The sequence below is a fragment of the Coregonus clupeaformis genome, chromosome 29, assembly GCF_020615455.1.
Source record: "Coregonus clupeaformis isolate EN_2021a chromosome 29, ASM2061545v1, whole genome shotgun sequence".
Taxonomy (NCBI): Eukaryota; Metazoa; Chordata; class Actinopteri; order Salmoniformes; family Salmonidae; genus Coregonus; species Coregonus clupeaformis.
The window spans coordinates 63,145,691-63,164,048 of NC_059220.1; the positions used below are offsets into that span (position 1 = coordinate 63,145,691).

Here is an 18,358-nt window from a genome sequence, read left to right on the forward strand (position 1 = left end):
GTACCTTTTTTCTAAGAGTGTATAACTAGTGGGATATGTTGTGATCAGTCATAATGATAGGGAAACGGGATTCAGATACATGTTAATATTGTACAATGTGTAACATATGGTGCTTGTACACCTACCTAATGCCACTCTTGCAGCCGAGGCATCGTAATTGATCCAGAAGGAGACCCAGGACAAGATGGTGATCAGGATTGAGGGCATGTAGGTCTGCAGGATAAAGTAGCCAATGTTCCTCTTTAGCTTGAAGCTCAAAGACAGTCGTGGGTAGGCACCTATGAAAACAGGATTTTGAGCGGATGAATAGAATGAATGACTTCTTGATTCGAGGAGCATACTGGGACACCTCGTATTTTTGTTTTTGTTTCTATGGCAATGGCAGCATGGGTTGGATTTATCACCATGGAAACAAGCATCCTTGAACCTTATTTCACAACCATTTGACACACGTTGGCGGTGAATGCGTGGCAAATAATAAAATATTTCAATACACACTGTGATGATATAAAATGTAATGTTTGGTAATGTATGTATTTCTTCTCTGACCTGGCTTATGAAAAACACACTTCATGATTTATCTCATATCTGTCATCATAAATGTCCATTTGAGTTGAATGTATATTGCACATTCCTCTCTGTATAGCATTAAACCAGTGGTGCATGACTCTGGTCCTCAAGGGTCATAGCGTCTGCTGGTTTTCATTCATGCCTTGCCTTGTTAATCAGAGACTAATTAACATCTGGGTGTCCAGGTGTGTGGACTCCTCAGCCAATCAATGACACTTATTGATCAAATAAGGGCCAAGGACAAACGAGTACCAGAAGGACTGTGGAACTTAAGGGTGTCAGTTGTAAACCTCTAAGGGATGGAAGGAAGTCCTTTCACTGCTACTAAGACAAGTTTACTTAAAAATTATCATCCAATATTACACACATTATCTTGGCTATTTATTTAAGCATGGGATTTCAATCACGCTAACACGGATCATACCACTCCCATTGATTTGCACACGCAAATGCTAAACAAACCAATCAAACTCTCGGATCACAAACTATCTGGATCCATGGATTACTGTCCATGTACTGTATACATGAGATGAGGTGCATTCGTCATGGGAGTGAACTGTCCCTTTAAGAATGGCAACATTATGCGAGAAACAGTGGGAGGCAAAAGTAGGTGTTGAAAGAAGACTGGGGGTATAGAGGATGTAGGTGTGGAACTAAGCATCCATACCAGCTGTGTCTCTGGACGTATGTCAGTGAGTGGGAGAGTACACCATATGTTATAAGGAGGAGGAAGAGGGGGATGAGAAGGAGGATAGGAAGGAATAGGAGGATGGTGCTGATGGTGATAAGGTAACCATGACAACACCCATGACGACCATGACCGTGAAAACTCTCGTAATGTTCGGGTGCGATTCTGACATGTTCACCAGTTCAACACCGATCCCCTTTATCCACTAGTAAAGTGAGAGGGGGAAAAAAAGCATGTGGAAACAACCAATCTGAGTTGACCTTTTGTATTTAATTTATTTACATTTTTGCACTTTCTCTATGCACACTCACAGGGCCCTACACACTCACACACACTGACATGCCAACACACACACAAACACTCAATTCATAATTTGCTCACACATATAACATGCACCTACATTTATCCTGACTCTACACACACGCACACCCACTCACATACAATCATTATATACGCTGCTGCCACTCTGATTGTCTAAAATCCGGATGCCTAGTTACCTTATCCCTATACATATCTACCTCTATCACTCCAGTATCCCTGCATATTGTAAATATGGTAGTGGAACTGACTGTCCCTGTATATAGTATGCTGACTTACTTTCTGCTGTCCTTCTTATTTCTTATTTTTATTTGCCGTGTATTTGTTCTACCTTATGTTATTTTGGTACTACATTGTTATTACTGCATTGTTGGGTTTAGAGCTTGCAAGAAAGGCATTTCACTGTACTCGTGCACGTGACATTAAAACTTGAAACTTGAAATCATTACGGCAATGTTTCCTTGTGAGCTTGGAGGGGAATAATTATTATTTATTATATATATTTTTTTGTTTTCCCCCACATGAATTTCTGATGCCCTGTTTCCCAGGCTGCTTCTCCATGGCTTCTCTCTTTTAAAGAGTTGAAGAAAACAGCTGGGTAATTTCCATCCTGCCATCATTCACTGCTCCTGTGTGAATCTGTGTGAGTGAAGCCAGCAACAGCAGCACATGAAGGAACGTTGGTCATTAGCCAGGCTCGGGGAGGGAGACAGTCCTTTGAAGTATGATGCAGGGGTCCTCAGAGGAGCCAGGGAGAGGGGAGAGAGGGGGCCACACTGAGGAGCCAGGAGAGGGGAGACAGGGGGCCACACTGAGGAGCCAGGGAGAGGGGAGACAGGGGGCCACGCTGAGGAGCCAGGGAAAGGGGAAAGAGTATAGAGGGGGCCACACTGGACACTAAACTTTCATGGCTGCCGTCAGGGACACAAATAAGGTATGGATGGTGAGGAATTCTCACATACAAGCAAGTGCATATACATACAAACTCTCACATGCTGACATGCATGTGCACGCATACATGAACTTTCACGCACCCACGCACCAAATGATGTCAAGGATACCGATAACATTTAATCTGAACTGGAGGATACAGACCCTAAAAAACTGAAGTAGCTGTGAATTGTTTCATAGTGAAGCACTGGTTGGGTAAAAAGCTAGATGGAAAATAAGATGGTAAGGATGTGTAATTTCTGAGAATGTGAATTTTTTAATGGGCTTTACCTGTGGAAAAGACAACATTTCTGGACACCAGCTTGTAGTCCACTATGGAGAACTGTGGCAGCTCAATGCGTGTCACCCCCGTCACCGCATTGTCTCCTCCCTTCCAGTAGAACTCAATGTCATCTGTCGTGTATCCATCTGAACCACAGAAAGAAAGACAGGGTTAGAAATAACGTACTGGAGTGGGATACCATGTGAAGAAACTAAGTCACAGATCTTTAAATCTCCACTCACTCAATTGTGCTGCTAAAAAGGCCCAGTGCAATCAAAAACGTGATTTTCCTGTGTTTTATATACACTGAGTATACAAGTATACAAACATTAAAAACACCTGCTCTTTCCATAACATATACTGACCAGGTGAATCCAGGTGAAAGATATGATCCCTTATTTATGTCATTTGTTAAATCCACTTCAATCAGTGTAGATGAAGGGGAGGAGACAGGTTAAAGAATGATTTTTAAGCCTTGAGACAAGTGAGACATGGATTCTGTATACAGTGCCTTCAGAAAGTATTCAGACCCCTTTACTTCTTCCACATTTTTACGTTACAGCCTTAATCTAAAAAGTTGTTTTTTGTGTGTTTTTTTTAATCGTCAGCAATCTACACACAATACCCCATAATGACAAAGCGAAAACAGGTTTTTAGAAATGTTTGCAAATGCATTAAAAATAAAAAGCAGAAATACCTCATTTACATAAGTATTCTGACCCTTGCTATGGGACTCGAAATTGAGCTCAGGTGCATCCTGTTTCCATTGATCATCCTTGAGATGTTTCTACAACTTTATTGGAGTCCACCTGTGGTAAATTCAATTGATTGGACATGATTTGGAAAGACACACACCTGTCTATATAAGGTCCCACAGTTGACAGTGCATGTCAGAGCAAAAACCAAGCCATGAGGTCGAAGGAATTGTCCGTAGAGCTCCGAGACAGGTCGAGGCACAGATCTGGGTAAGGGTACCAAAAGATGTCTACAGCATTGAAGGTCCCCAAGAACACAGTGGCCTCCATCATTCTTAAATGGAAGAAGTTTGGAACCACCAAGACTCTTCCTAGAGCTGGCCACCTGGCCAAACTGAGCAATCGGGGGAGAAGGGCCTTGGTCAGGGAGGTGACCAAGAATCCGATGGTCACTCTGACAGAGCTCCAGAGTTCCTCTGTGGAGATTGGAGAACCTTCCAGAAGGACAACCATCTCTGCAGCACTCCACCAATCAGGCCTTTATGGTAGAGTGGCCAAACGGAAGCACTCCTCAGTAAATGGCACATGACAACCCGCTTGGAGTTTGCCAAAAGGCACCTAAAGACTCTCAAACCATGATAAACAAGATTCTCTGGTCTGATAAAACCAAGATTGAACTCTTTGGCGTGAATGCCAAGCGTCACCTCTGGAGGAAACCTGGCACCATCCCTACGGTGAAGCATGGTGGTGGCAGCATCATGCTATGGGGATGTTTTTCAGCAACAGGGAATGGGAGACTAGTCAGGATCGAGGCAAAGATGAATGGAGGAAAGTACAGAGAGATCCTTGATGAAAACCTGCTCCAGAGCGCTCAGGAACTCAGACCGGGGTGAAGGTTCACCTTCCAACAGGACAACGAGCCTAAGCACATAGCCAGGACAATGCAGGAGTGGCTTCAACCTGACAGAGTTGACAGAGCTTGAGAGGATCTGCAAAGAGGAATGGGAGAAACTCCCCAAATACAGGTGTGCCAAGCTTTTAGCCTCATACCCAAAAAGACTTGAGGCTGTAATCGCTGCCAAAGGTGCTTCTACAAAGTACTGAGTAAAGGGTCTGAATACGTATGTAAGTGTGATATTTAAATGTATTTTATTTTATAAATTTGCTAAAATGTCTAAAAACCTGTTTTTGCTTCGTCATTATGGGGTATTGTGTGCATATTGATGAGGGGGGGGGGGGGGAACTATTTAATCAATTTAAGAATAAGGCTGTAACTTAACAAAATGTGGAAAAAGTCAAGGGGTCTGAATACTTTCCAAATGCACTGTATCTGCCATTCAGAGTGTGAATGGGCAAGACAAAAAATGTAAGTGCCTTTGAGCAGGGGTATGCTAGTAGGTGCCAGGCGCACCTGTATGTGTCTCAATATTAGGAAGGTGTTCCAAATGTTTGGTATACTCAGTGTATATTTCCACACTAAGAGGTTGGAATAATACTGTGAAATTATGAAAATTATGCTAATGCCCTTTTAGTGCAAGAGCTATTTAAAAAGACTGCCTGAAATTTCAGCCTGTTTTGGTGAGATGGAGTTTTGGCCTGGCAGTAAATTAGTATAATAGACAAATAAGAAAGAGAGTTCTAAACATCTCTGCCAATAACAGCTAGTTTTCCGTTTTCCCCTCCCCACTCAGACTACTCCCAGACAGTCAATTTCTGTTTCTTGTTTAATATTTTAATTGAAAATAATCACATTAAGGTACTTAATTGTTACCCAGAAATGATTTGATATTGACATAAAAACGGCTGCATTGGACCTTTAACATGTCACAGTAATCTCTGTTGTGATTCTATTTGCATATCTTATACTAAAGTAGTATTTATACTAAATAGTAAAATGTTATACGGAAGTCTTAAACTGAAAAAAAAAATGGTATTGAAATACTGAAATCTAATACTGAAATAGTCATTTCAGAGGTTGATGGTATTTAGGTCACTCACAGCTCTCAATCTCCAGAGTGCAGTTCTGCTCGTCCAGAGGGTACCTCCTCAGGTCCATCATACAGGCTGCCGTCGTGGTGATCCTGAGGCCAACACACACAAACAAGGGGGAAAGAGGATCACATTAACTCAATATTTACTGGAACCCACACACATTCTCCAGACATACTGTCTGCTGTGGATCCACCTTAATTTCTCACCTGTGCATGAAACCATATGTAATTACAGTATAATGTTATTCACCATGACATTATGATATCCTGAATAACCACAGTCAACTCCACAGAGAGAAAGGACATCTCTCTGTTCCCACTTGTAAACAAGAAGAGATGAAACTGAATACATTCCAGTATAGACTATAATTGTTGAGGAGAAACTATATCTGTGCATTGATCTTTAGTCCTAGTGTTTCAGTTGGTATCAGGTTCAGCCAGGTAGACCAGATTACCTAAAGATATGACCAAATAAGCCTTCAGAACCAGAACTCATCATTACTGTACACTCATGTCTCGGTTACTGGACAGGTAATGTAATATATAGTCTCCTGAGTGGCGCAGTGGTCTAAGGCACTGCATCGCAGTGCTAGCTGTGCCACTAGAGATGCTGGTTCGAATCCAGGCTCTGTCGCAGCCGGCCGCGACCGGGAGACTCATGGGCGGCGCACAATTGGCCCAGCATCGTCCAGGGTAGGGGAGGGAATGGCCGGCAGGGATGTAGCTCAGTTGATAGAGCATGGCGTTTGCAACGCCAGGGTTGTGGGTTCGCTTCCCACGGGGGGCCAGTATGAAAAAATAAATATGGATTCACTAACTGTAAGTCGCTCTGGATAAGAGCGTTTGCTAAATGACTAAAATGTAAATGTAATAAACATTCCACATAGTAATAGATCAATGTCTGGAGATCCTACTGTGGCATTCCATTCCATACATTATCACTTACAGTTGGACCTTATTTTTCAGGGTGAGTGATTGATTGAGTTGGGATAATAACAAGTGATTGTGGTCCTGTATGGCTCAGTTGGTAGGGCATGGTGTTGCAGCGCCAGGATAATGGGTTCGTTCCCAAGGCCACCCATATGTAAAATGTACGCACGCATGACTGTAAGTCGCTTTGGATAAAAGCGTCTGCTAAATGGCATAGATATGAACCCTAGGGGCTTAGTCCTTTTGGTCATGTGCCCTTGGCTTGAAGAAGTCAGAATCGAACCACGTTTGAATTCCTGAATTCCTGCACTCCATTAGTAAAGCTGTAACCATTAAACAGATTAAGCTCCACAATCTAAAACAATACGTCATATTTATCTTTATGGATAAGAATGCCAGATCAAATAGCTATACTGTCATCTCAGAATTGCATTACATCCAGACGAGTGTGTCTGTCAGAAGCTATTAGCTATTAGACAAGAGGAATGATCCCATCCGTGCACGTGCAAGCGTGCACACACACGCACACACAGGAAGTACACGCACTTGCGCATGCACACACAAACACACACACTTATCCACGTAAGCACACACGCACACACACACATACACAGCTAATAACAGAACTCTATATGAGCTGTACACAGGGTAAAGCTCATGCAACCACATACATACGTTCTTTAGATGGGGTACATGAAACAGATTTACAGTATGTTAAAAGAACAGAATCAATGCATTGTATTGAATTCAATTGATATAAAACAACTGTGTATAATTCAAAACTAGTCCACTGCGAGTGATTAAAATGCAAAAATCATTGAATTTCCATGCTGGATGGCTCAATTTGGAAGAAGACTATGCATTATACATATTCATTATCCTGATTAATAATTCAGGACTTGTCAAAAAACAAAGGCCAATGGTTATGGATATTGAAAACAGGGAATCATAACAAAGCTACAGCTGAGCTTGAGTCATCATCTAAACAATTGATGTTTTAAAAAGAATGTTTTATTCTCATCTTACCATATGTTTGAAAAATACATATTTCAACAAAGCATGACAACGCAACTGCACCAATATGTCGAGGGAAAAGCTAAATTGAGCCCATAGGAAAGGATTATATTTCCTAGCCAAAAACATAGCAGCTGGTGGCCTAGAGGTGGTCCAGTGGTCTAAGCCACTGTCTCCGGCACACAAAGATCACTGCAGCATGGTTTCAAATCTGGTCCACTGCTATTTTAGGACTCTCTCCTCTATGTTTCCTCTTTTTCTATGCTATCCAATAAACAGACTAAAAAGAGAGGAGTGGGAATGGAATGCCCCATTTCTTTAAAAAGACACATACAAAACCTAGCAGCTCATACATGGCGCAGTGGTCTAAGGCACTGCATCGCAGTGCTAACTGTGTCACTAGAGATCCTGGTTCGAATCCAGGCTCTGTCGCAGCCGGCCGCGACCGGGAGACTCATGGGCGGCACACAATTGGCCCAGGGTAGGGGAGGGAATGGCCGGCAGGGATGTAGCTCAGTTGATAGAGCATGGTGTTTGCAACGCCAGGGTTGTGGGTTCGATTCCCACGGGGGGCCAGTATAAAAAAATTATATGTATTCACTAACTGTAAGTCGCTCTGGATAAGAGCGTCTGCTAAATGACTAAAATGTATACATACCACATACCATACTGCATTTATTACTATAAAATAATCAAATAAAATATTGTGATATCTGTTCAAATGAATCAGTCTTGGATGCAATAATCTAGAATCCATTGGTTCCACTGCTTTGGAACCCACCTCAGGCCGTAGAGCACGGTTCCATCCGGGTGGAGACGGATCATGCGGTTCTTGACCGTCACACCGTGGACGAAGGACTTCTTGTCATTCAGGAAGTAGGTGTCAGGGACCCAGAGTGAATCTGCTACCCGGTTATCCAGGGTGAGGTTCAGTGGAATCCCTAAGTACGCCAGCCTCTTGTCCCTCCAGTACTGCTGGAAGTACATGGTTAATGTATAGTCCTGGAAGGAGATGAACATATGGTGATGTTAGTCTACTGTAGTATATTCACTTCCTTATTTTTGATTGACATACAGTGCATATGTGTTTGTGTGTGTGTGTGTGTCTTGACGCTGCACCCCATAGTTCTGAGATGATTGTGGATAGGCCTATTTTGGGAGGAGAGATGAGGAGTTTCCAATCACAAGCTGTCTGAATGGTGAGGGGAAAGGTCGCAACGTGGTGGCACACACTATACTACTCTGACCCATCCCCATGCCAACCAAACAGGTTTTCCAAATTTCCCCTCAGACCCACTCCACCCACGTCACTCCTCCTCAGTCAAAATGGCCGCCACAGTAGAAGGCTTCCCACCAGGCAGCAGGAGGAACAGTGTGGGATGGCTGTGTGATTCAGCCACAGTCCTAAAGGTGATTACACAACAGCCATACTGTAGGCAGGGCCGGGCTGTACCAGGAGTCTGTCCAAGTGGCTCCGCCACACACTCCAAAATACCCAACAGCAATGTGTTTCTCTCTCTACGCCAGCAGCACTGTTATGAGTGGCGCCAACCACATGGTCTCTGACTAAAGCCAATTACATTGTGTAGTGTTGGGTCCAATATTGCAGTGCAGCCTACTCAGTCCTTGCAGCTTGCTATGGAGTGGAGCCAGAGGCAGGACGTCATGCCAATTGAAACTGAGGGGGCACATACTCCCATTTGATCCGTTTTTAGGATAAAGAGATACAAAATGTACACTCAATGTATGACTTTGTACACCTCCAACCAACTGTCCAATGATGTCGCTGGAGATTATTTCAGGTATTTCAATATGGGAGTGTTCCAGGGGTGAGAAGTGTGAACCAGTCAGGGATGTCGTTTTAGATAGGTCTTTACATGAAAGAGCATGAATGATTTAAATAACCACTGTAGCCGGGTCCTGCATACAAAACCGTGGCTGCCTTGGAATTCTTATAAATCTTGCACGGGGACAATCACAGAGCATTTCAAATAAAGGAGTAGTCCTGATAAGAAGCTCACCTTGTGAAGTCTGACTCTGAATCAGACAGTTTATCACACTGATGCTGTCATTCTACAGTGGCAATTGTGGTAATCTCCTTAAAGGTGGAATCTGTAGTTTCAATTCTGTTCAAAGTATCAACCTGGCAGGACTGAGGGGAAGGCTCTTTGCAAGTTTACGGCGCACTGTTTAGCTGTGTGTGTGTGTGTGTGTACGAGCATGCTTGTGTATAGCCTTTGATTTATTTTCAGTCCATAATGCACCCTGTAAGGAATCATCAGTCATGGTTGTCCATATTACTGTGATTTTACTGCTAGTACATTCTCCAAGAAAGCATTTTTGGTAATTCTGTAATTCATTTAGTCACCTAATGTTACTGATGACACTGCCTGTGTCCCAAATGGAACTATATTCCCTACATTGTGGGCCCTGGTCAAAAGCAGTGCACTGTATTGGGAATAGGGTGCCATTTGGGACACAGACATTGTTTGACATATGACAGCACAGGGAGTTGAACCTGCTCTTGTTTGTTGCCGTCATTTATTCAACCTACAGTGTGTAATGATCCCTGTATACTGACCGATGCAGTAGCCTACTATTGTCATTTGTCATTGCATCTGCTGCCTGTCTCCAACTGATGCTCCTCATTATCAAACAACTAGCTTATCATGAACATGCATTCACACAAAACCACTCTTTATGAACAGGCCCCATCCCACCAGCAACGTCCGTAATTATATGATCACACCCCTTGACGTAAATCTGTGTACCTTTAGTGCATTTACAAATGGTCTCCATGTGACATCATGTGTTCGTAGAAAGATTATACTTATGCGTAGACTCCAAGGTCATTAGCCAATACAATACCAACTGGCATCATTGTGAGTAGCTATATAAGGCTCATTTGCATGCGGTCCCCACGTGCCATCATGTACGCACAAACACTACCTCTATAAGGTCCTTAGCTATATATTATCGTACCGATTGATGTAAATCAAAGGAGATATTTATAGTGCAGTGACAATAGTCAGCTAACAGTTTGTGACTGATTGTTTCTATCATAAACATTCTCTAAATGAACTACAGTATGTCACTCATAACTGAACTGAAGTCTCTTAGCTAAAACGCCTTTGGATAGTGTTAGAATTAATAACCATCTTAATAACCATAGTAACCATCAATAACAACATACTAAGTTAAACAGCGATAACCTACAATTACAGTGACTCTCAAAATGCAACTGCAGTTATAACAACAAATCAATGTAGCTAATTCGGTTATATATTATCATCAATTATGAATCAAAACTCAGTAAAGAATAATTTGATGCAGTCGGTCATTTTCAAAGCAATTCCACAGGCTTCCCCAAGAGACTTCTTCTTGGAAGCCCATTTTTCACTGCGGGAAATCACCCTCTCTCCTCACTTCTGTGGTGAACCTCAACAGCATATTAAAAATAGCATGCATAGTCTCCGTTCTACTCTAAGGGCCTTTAGTAGGAGGAGCTGATTACCCCAGAAAAGATCTTAATACACTGTGAGAGGGAAGGCCAGAGCCGTATATAGAGATGTAATGGACAGTAATGGCTTCTAAACACACAGAGCTTTGGCTGCGATAAGAATGGATCACTCTATATGTGCATTAATAAGGTTTGATAGATAAATCAGGATTAAAATTGTGATAAAAGGCTTCATACAAAATTTATAAATTATTCCCAAGGGGCAGGAAGCGACCAAGAATTACGCAGAAGACTGAAGGGATAAATAGCTGCCTGTGTACACCAACACATGGAAGCAACATGATATGATGCTGGGCCAAAGCATTGCACCGGAAATGTGGGCACTCATCTTCAGCTTTTGCCATGCACAAAAGGACGCACTCACACACACACACACACACACACACACACACACACACACACACACAACGACATGCTCTATAGACTTTGTAGAGGGATGATGCTACTGCAGAGAGCTGGCTTCATGGATCGATAGAATCATGTCCGATAGCAATCATAAATGATAAAGTGGGGGTCAGCGTTTAAGCATAACCCCATTGCTCCTCTTATAACTCTCCTACAGCACTCTGGGAAACATGGCCGTAACTTCAGGACACCAATTACCTCACAACCCCTGGTAGACCTGCCAATATTCATAGGGGTTATGGTGATAATGGTGCACTTCGACGTCTGGTTACACATAGTTCGTGATGGAACGTTAAAATGAACCTATATGTAAATTCCAGGGTCAGTATGGTGTATGGGCTGTAGCTAGGGCAGGATATCTTCAGATAGACACATATAAAAGGAAACAGTAATGACAGGAACAGTTGGAGAGAGAAAAAATCTCCACTTCATATGACAGATTTTTTCACCCACACACCCACACACACTCTGCAGAGGGACTTGTACTGATGGCTGGTTACTCAGGCTATCTCAGAGCGAATTCAAATCTTTATGTATTCTGCAGTCCCTTATGGGTTCGTATCTCCTCCATACAACACAAGGAAAGCTTGTCATACAACAACAACTTGACTGAAGCTACTGTAAAGGAAATTTAACTTTTGTGCATCTTATGTTTGGTGTCATAAACAATCCTTGGTTCCTGCCTGTGTCTGGTCAAGATATGAGGAGGAGGCCCAGAATATGTTCTTTAAGTTAAGATAGGAGACGGAGCCAGTCACATGTAGGAACCAATCCAATGAATCATGTTTATGTAGGTTTAGGTAGCCGTATATAAGGCTCTATGTAAGGAACGTCCTTTTAGAGCTCACTTCAGACTTTATGCATTTAAGTTTGACTGTGAAATCTCCAGCTTGCTGACAATAAAGAGTGATTCATTTCATATTGACTTTGAGTGTCCTGTGGAAGAATTTCCACAACCCTACCCTATAACATTTATTATCTTTCTACTCCAGTTGTTCGAGATTCAACTAACCTGAAATGGACAGTAACTTAAGTACAAATCAATTGTTCAATAAACTGCGGAAATTTAACAAAGAAAGTGCACAGTGGCCATTCAGATGGTTCATCAATTTTCTTTGGTCAATACTGTTTTTCAAGTTCTACTATCAACTGGGTGCAGTCAATACACAGTCATATAGACAGTATGTGCTAGTAATTACCCTAGTTCCCATGGTAACTGATGGCTACGGCTATGACAGTCTCTCCCCTGCCTCCTCCATGCAGCGTTAAGAGTAGAGAGAAAACATCCCGTTGGAAGACAAAAACTGCAAATGTAATTATCACTGAGGTTCTCACAGAGAGAGAGAACAGCTTATTAACCAAAGATCACTGAATTTGCCTACACATGTAGGCCCAGCCAGTGTTTTAGAGGTAATTCTGCCATTTCAAAGTTATAGAGTCCTCACGGGACTTCATATTATCTTCAAAGAGATTATTCTATCAAAGGGAAAGAGGAACATCTCATTTACACATTTCCTACAGGCTACTTCCATTGTCGCAACGCAAAAGAGCCTCCCTTTCCAACGTAAACAACTGTCCCTGGTTTCATGAAGATCAAAGCACATTAATGGTTTGCTTGGTCGGGTTATAGTGCTTACTAGAGTGATCAGAATCACTACAAGACCAGGGTTATATGTGTCAAGTGTCTCAGAATAGGAGCGCTGATCTAGGATCAGGTCCTCCCTGTCCATATAACCTAATTTATTATGATCTAAAAGGCAAAACAGATCCTAGTTCAGCATCCTGAGACACTTGAACATCCTCCAGGATGAATATTACATAATCCAAAACTTGTTGTCTTAATTGAACATCATCCAGAACATTCATTATGTAATCAGTGAATTAATGAGTTTCTCTCTTTATTCTATTTGTCTCTCTGTATTTTCCTTTTTGCACCTTGTTCTTGAGAATGTCATGTGTACGAACAATTGCCAAAAACTCCAGCCATCAGACACATGGACTGTTATCCATGCTCCTGTGCTAAATTATTATTGATTCAATGTATTACTCCATTATGTGCTGTCCATTGATTATTGATTGCTTTTACCATTAGTATTTATCTATTTATCCTGCTACTGGTCACTATTACACTATTACATATATATATATATATATATATATATATATATACATACTACCGTTCAAAAGTTTGGGGTCACTTAGAAATGTCCTTGTTTTCGAAAGAAAAGCAATTTTTTTGTCCATTAAAATAACAGCAAATTGATCAGAAATACAGTGTAGACATTGTTAATGTTGTAAATGGCTATTGTAGCTGGAAACGGCTGATTTTTAATGGAATATTTACATAGGCATACAGAGGCCCATTATCAGCAACCATCAGTCCTGTGTTCCAATGACCTGTTGTGTTTGCTAATCCAAGTTTATCATTTTAAAAGGCTAATTGATCATTAGAAAACCCTTTTGCAATTATGTTAGCACAGCTGAAAACTGTTGTGCTGATTAAAGAAGCAATAAAACTGGCCTTCTTGAGACGTTGAGTATCTGGAGCGTCAGCAATTGTGGGTTCGATTACAGGATCAAAATGGCCAGAAACAAATAACTTTCTTCTGAAACTCATCAGTCTATTCTTGTTCTGAGAAATGAAGGCTATTCCATGCAAGAAATTGCCAAGAAACGGAAGATCTCGTACAACGCTGTGTACTACTCCATTCACAGAACAGCGCAAACTGGCTCTAACCAGATTAGAAAGAGGAGTGGGAGGCCACGGTGCACAACTGAGCAAGAGGACAAATTCATTAGAGGGTCTAGTTTGAGAAACAGACGCCTCACAGGTCCTCAACTGGCAGCTTCATTAAATAGTACCCGCAAAACACCAGTCTCAACGTCAACAATGAAGAGGCAACTCCGGGATGCTGATATACTTGGATTAGCAAACACAACGTGCCATTGGAACACAGGACTGATGGTTGCTGATAATGGGCATGGTCTATGTAGATATTCCATAAAAAATCAGCCGTTTCCAGCTACAATAGTGATTTACAACATTAACAATGTCTACACTGTATTTCTGATCAATTTGTTATTGATCAGATTATTTATTTTAATGGACCAAAAAATTGCTTTTCTTTCGAAAACAAGGACATTTCTAAGTAACCCCAAACTTTTGAACGGTAGTGTATATATATATATATTACCATTGGTATATTACCATTAGTATTTATCTATTTATCCTGCTACTGGTCACTATTACACTATTACATATATATATATATATATATATATATATATATTATTGCCATTAGTATATTACCATAAATATTTATATATTCCTGCTACCAGTCACTTTTCAGCCCTGTTTACATGTGTATCCTACTACCAGTCACTTTTTATGTATAAACCCACCTCAACCACTCCAGTACCTCTGCACATTGAATAAAGTACTGGAACTGACCTGTTTATACTTGCATTCTCCTGTTTTTTAAAAACTCACATCATAGTTACTTTATTATTTTGTTATTTTTATTTATTATTATCTATATTATTATTATTATTATTATCACTGCATTTTTAAGGTAAGAATTTCACTGTAATGTTTCACACCTGTTGTATCCTGTGCACATGGCAAATAAACTTTGAAACTTGAAACTTGAAACTTGAAATGTGTTGGCGCTGTCCTAAAGTGGCTTCTCACCTGAAGTGCCAGTCCCAGATAGGGGAGCAGCCCAGAGATCATTATTTCTGATAGAGACGCGAACAGCTGCTGTGCACATGCTGCGCCACTCTCCAGGATACACACTGCACCGGCACAGTTGTAAGAAGATGTGCCCAGGCAGGTGTATTCACAGACAAGCCACAGATGCAGGGGGTGGTAAAGGTGTGTGCGTGCAGGGTGAGGGGTGTAGAGGTACGTGTGTGTGTGTGTGTGTGTGTGTGTGTGTGTGTGTGTGTGTGTGTGTGTGTGTGTGTGTGTGTGTGTGTGTGTGTGAGAGTGAGAGAGAGAGAGAGAGAGAGAGAGAGAGAGAGAGAGAGAGAGAGAGAGAGAGAGAGAGAGAGAGAGAGAGAGAGAGAGAGAGAGAGAGAGAGAGAGAGAGAGAGAGAGAGAGAGAGAGAGAGAGAGAGATGGAGAAAAAGAGAGAGAGAGAAATAGAAGAGATTTAGAGAGAGAGAAATAGAAGAGATTTAGAGAGAGAGAAATAGACGAGATTTAGAGAGAGAGAAATAGAAGAGATTGAGAGAGAGCGGAGAGAGAGAGAGAGAGAGAGAGAGAGAGAGAGAGAGAGAGAGAGAGAGAAACCCTTTCAAAGACCTCTCTGATGAGAATAGGCTACCTGTCCTGTTGGGGGAGGACGCAGAGAGCTGTGGGTTGGCAGCGCACTACATTGCTGCCTGATGAGGTACAGTGTCCTCTATGCCATTGTTATTGTTATTGTTCAATGTATGGTTATTTTGACCCTTGATCATTGTTGTTACTGTTGTCCCGTTGACAATATTGATTATTATTATTTTTATTATGTTCATATTGTAAATCTCCAAAGTAAGCTTTGGCAATATGTACATTGTTATATCATGTCAATAAAGAAAATTGAATAGAGAGAGAGAGAGAGAGAGAGAGAGAGAGAGAGAGAGAGAGAGAGAATGCCCATGTCTAAGCTCCTCTTTGAAGTGCTGGAGTTGCTGAACAAACTGTACTTTTCACTTTCCAATGCCACAACCAATACAGTTAGGACAACTGATGAACAAGATCAAGGGGAGAATGACCCAGAAATGTTAATTGAGTTACAGTAAAAAAACACAAACAAAACAACACAACTGACAAAAGAGAGCAGAGTACCACTCCGGCATCCTAAATATAGACCATATGTTTCAGCACTAGTCTGATGGACAGCGGCCGGTATCTGAAGTGATATTGGCCGAATACAAACATTGTGAAACATAGTTAGGCTCACAATAACTCTAACTATCGGACATTATTTCATGATTTTGTGTGTGTGGGGGGGAGTTCACTCACCATGTTGACTTCGGATACCATGTCTATGCTCGCCACATCTATACTCATGCCAACTGCAACAGGGGCCCCTGCAATACAAATACAATGGTATCATTTACAATGACAGTGAATTTGAAAAATGGCTGCAATATGAGCCCAAGATGAGCGAATCTGCATAGTAAACATGGACATGCTGCAATATGGTTGCCCCACTTTTGAAAACGTACCTCCAAAGTCTGGTCGAAGACGAATATCATATCCCTTTAATAGTTTGTCCACCGTCTCTTTCACGAACGACATGTTCCCTGGTTCATTCACGCTGAAACAACAACAAAACGATTCTGTTTACTACAAAATTGCACGTTCGTTTTTCAGTCACACTTTTACTAGAGAAATCACTCACCTTTGTGCGCAACACACGACAGCTACAATCACTGGTGCTGAAAGAACACTAAATAATTTTCCACTCAGAAAAGCCCACATTCCTTACTGTTTTGGTGAAAAACGTGCAACGCAAAAACGGTACAATATGTTTACAAATTAGAGTATTCCATTAGCAAGTTCTCGTGGAGGAAGTCGTTGGCTTTTGAGACCATTCAGATCTGTTTGGTTTGACATCACTCGTATTTTGGATTTCTCTCCTCTCTCTCTATGCAACGGGGAGACATGAAGGAACTATACTCCTAACTGAAATGTATATAGGCTACTGTCAAGGACGCCACCGGTGGAGGCGGTAAAGGTACTTGCTTGGATTGGAGCCAACCCCTCTTACTCCAGATATTCATCTAATTGACTATAAACCTGAATATGTTCTAATCACTATAAGATTTCACATATATTGGGCCAAATAGATATAGGCCTAGACTGAATTGCTATACCTGATGCAACGTGTCATCAGGGGTTTGTTCTCCTTCCTCCAAGCCCTATTCAATAATCAGAATCGACCTCTCGAGCCCGTGGGGACTGTCATTCTAACTGACTAATTGACTTACCTGGTATCATAGATTGCAAACAACTTCTTGTTTCCATCGACTGCATTCCTGGGGAAAAAACAAGAGGAAATATGACTCAGTATAACACTTTCATTTACACCTGCACAGTCACACATAATGATTATGATTTATATATACGGTGATAACTCACACCTGGCAACATACAACACAGTGTAAAGTCTGTATTATGTATATTTAGTTTTAGGCGAAGATATAGTGGAGGGTATGCAGTGGGTTAATTGTTTATGGACCATGTGATGTTCTTATAATAGGACACACTTGGCGTACTCTCTTTCCCAAACATTGGAAGTGCTTTATATGATAAGCATTGTACTTTAGGAATAAGTATTTTCCAGGAGCAAGTTTGTTTCAGCACCTTGGACAGCACCACCCGATGGAATTACAGTGGGGAAAAAAAGTATTTAGTCAGCCACCAATTGTGCAAGTTCTCCCACTTAAAAAGATGAGAGAGGCCTGTAATTTTCATCATAGGTACACGTCAACTGTGACAGACAAATGAGAAGAAAAAAATCCAGAAAATCACATTGTAGGATTTTAATGAATTTATTTGCAAATTATGGTGGAAAATAAGTATTTGGTCAATAACAAAAGTTTCTCAATACTTTGTTATATACCCTTTGTTGGCAATGACACAGGTCAAACATTTTCTGTAAGTGCTTCACAAGGTTTTCACACACTGTTGCTGGTATTTTGGCCCATTCCTCCATGCAGATCTCCTCTAGAGCAGTGATGTTTTGAGGTCTGTCGCTGGGCAACACAGACTTTCAACTCCCTCCAAAGATTTTCTAGTGGGGTTGAGATCAGGAGACTGGCTAGGGCCACTCCAGGACCTTGAAATGACTTCTTACGAAGCCACTCCTTCGTCCGGCGGTGTGTTTGGGATCATTGTCATGCTGAAAGACCCAGACCGTTTCATCTTCCAATGCCCTTGCTGATGGAAGGAGGTTTCACTCAAAATCTCACGATACATGGCCCCATTCATTCTTTCCTTTACTACGGATCAGTCGTCTGGTA

The 18,358-nt window shown here is 41.5% G+C and overlaps 1 protein-coding gene across 4 annotated transcripts in view; it reads right to left on the reverse strand.

Moving 5' to 3' along the window:
• The window catches only part of LOC121545211 (gamma-aminobutyric acid receptor subunit beta-3), a 52,600-nt gene that overhangs the window by 12,564 nt on the left and 21,678 nt on the right, over positions 1-18,358 (reverse strand). For 2 of the 4 annotated variants that reach the window (XM_041855686.2, XM_041855685.2), the window contains exons 2-8: positions 17,324-17,371; positions 16,559-16,650; positions 16,353-16,420; positions 8,201-8,421; positions 5,483-5,565; positions 2,798-2,935; positions 126-278 (exon numbers count right to left, since the gene is read on the reverse strand). In XM_041855686.2, coding sequence (XP_041711620.1) covers positions 126-278; positions 2,798-2,935; positions 5,483-5,565; positions 8,201-8,421; positions 16,353-16,420; positions 16,559-16,650; positions 17,324-17,371 — 803 coding nt within the window. Of the gene's footprint in view, positions 1-125; positions 279-2,797; positions 2,936-5,482; positions 5,566-8,200; positions 8,422-16,352; positions 16,421-16,558; positions 16,651-16,734; positions 17,035-17,323; positions 17,372-18,358 lie in introns of those variants that run through there. The other 2 variants (XM_041855687.2, XM_041855688.2) reach the window with 2 other exon arrangements.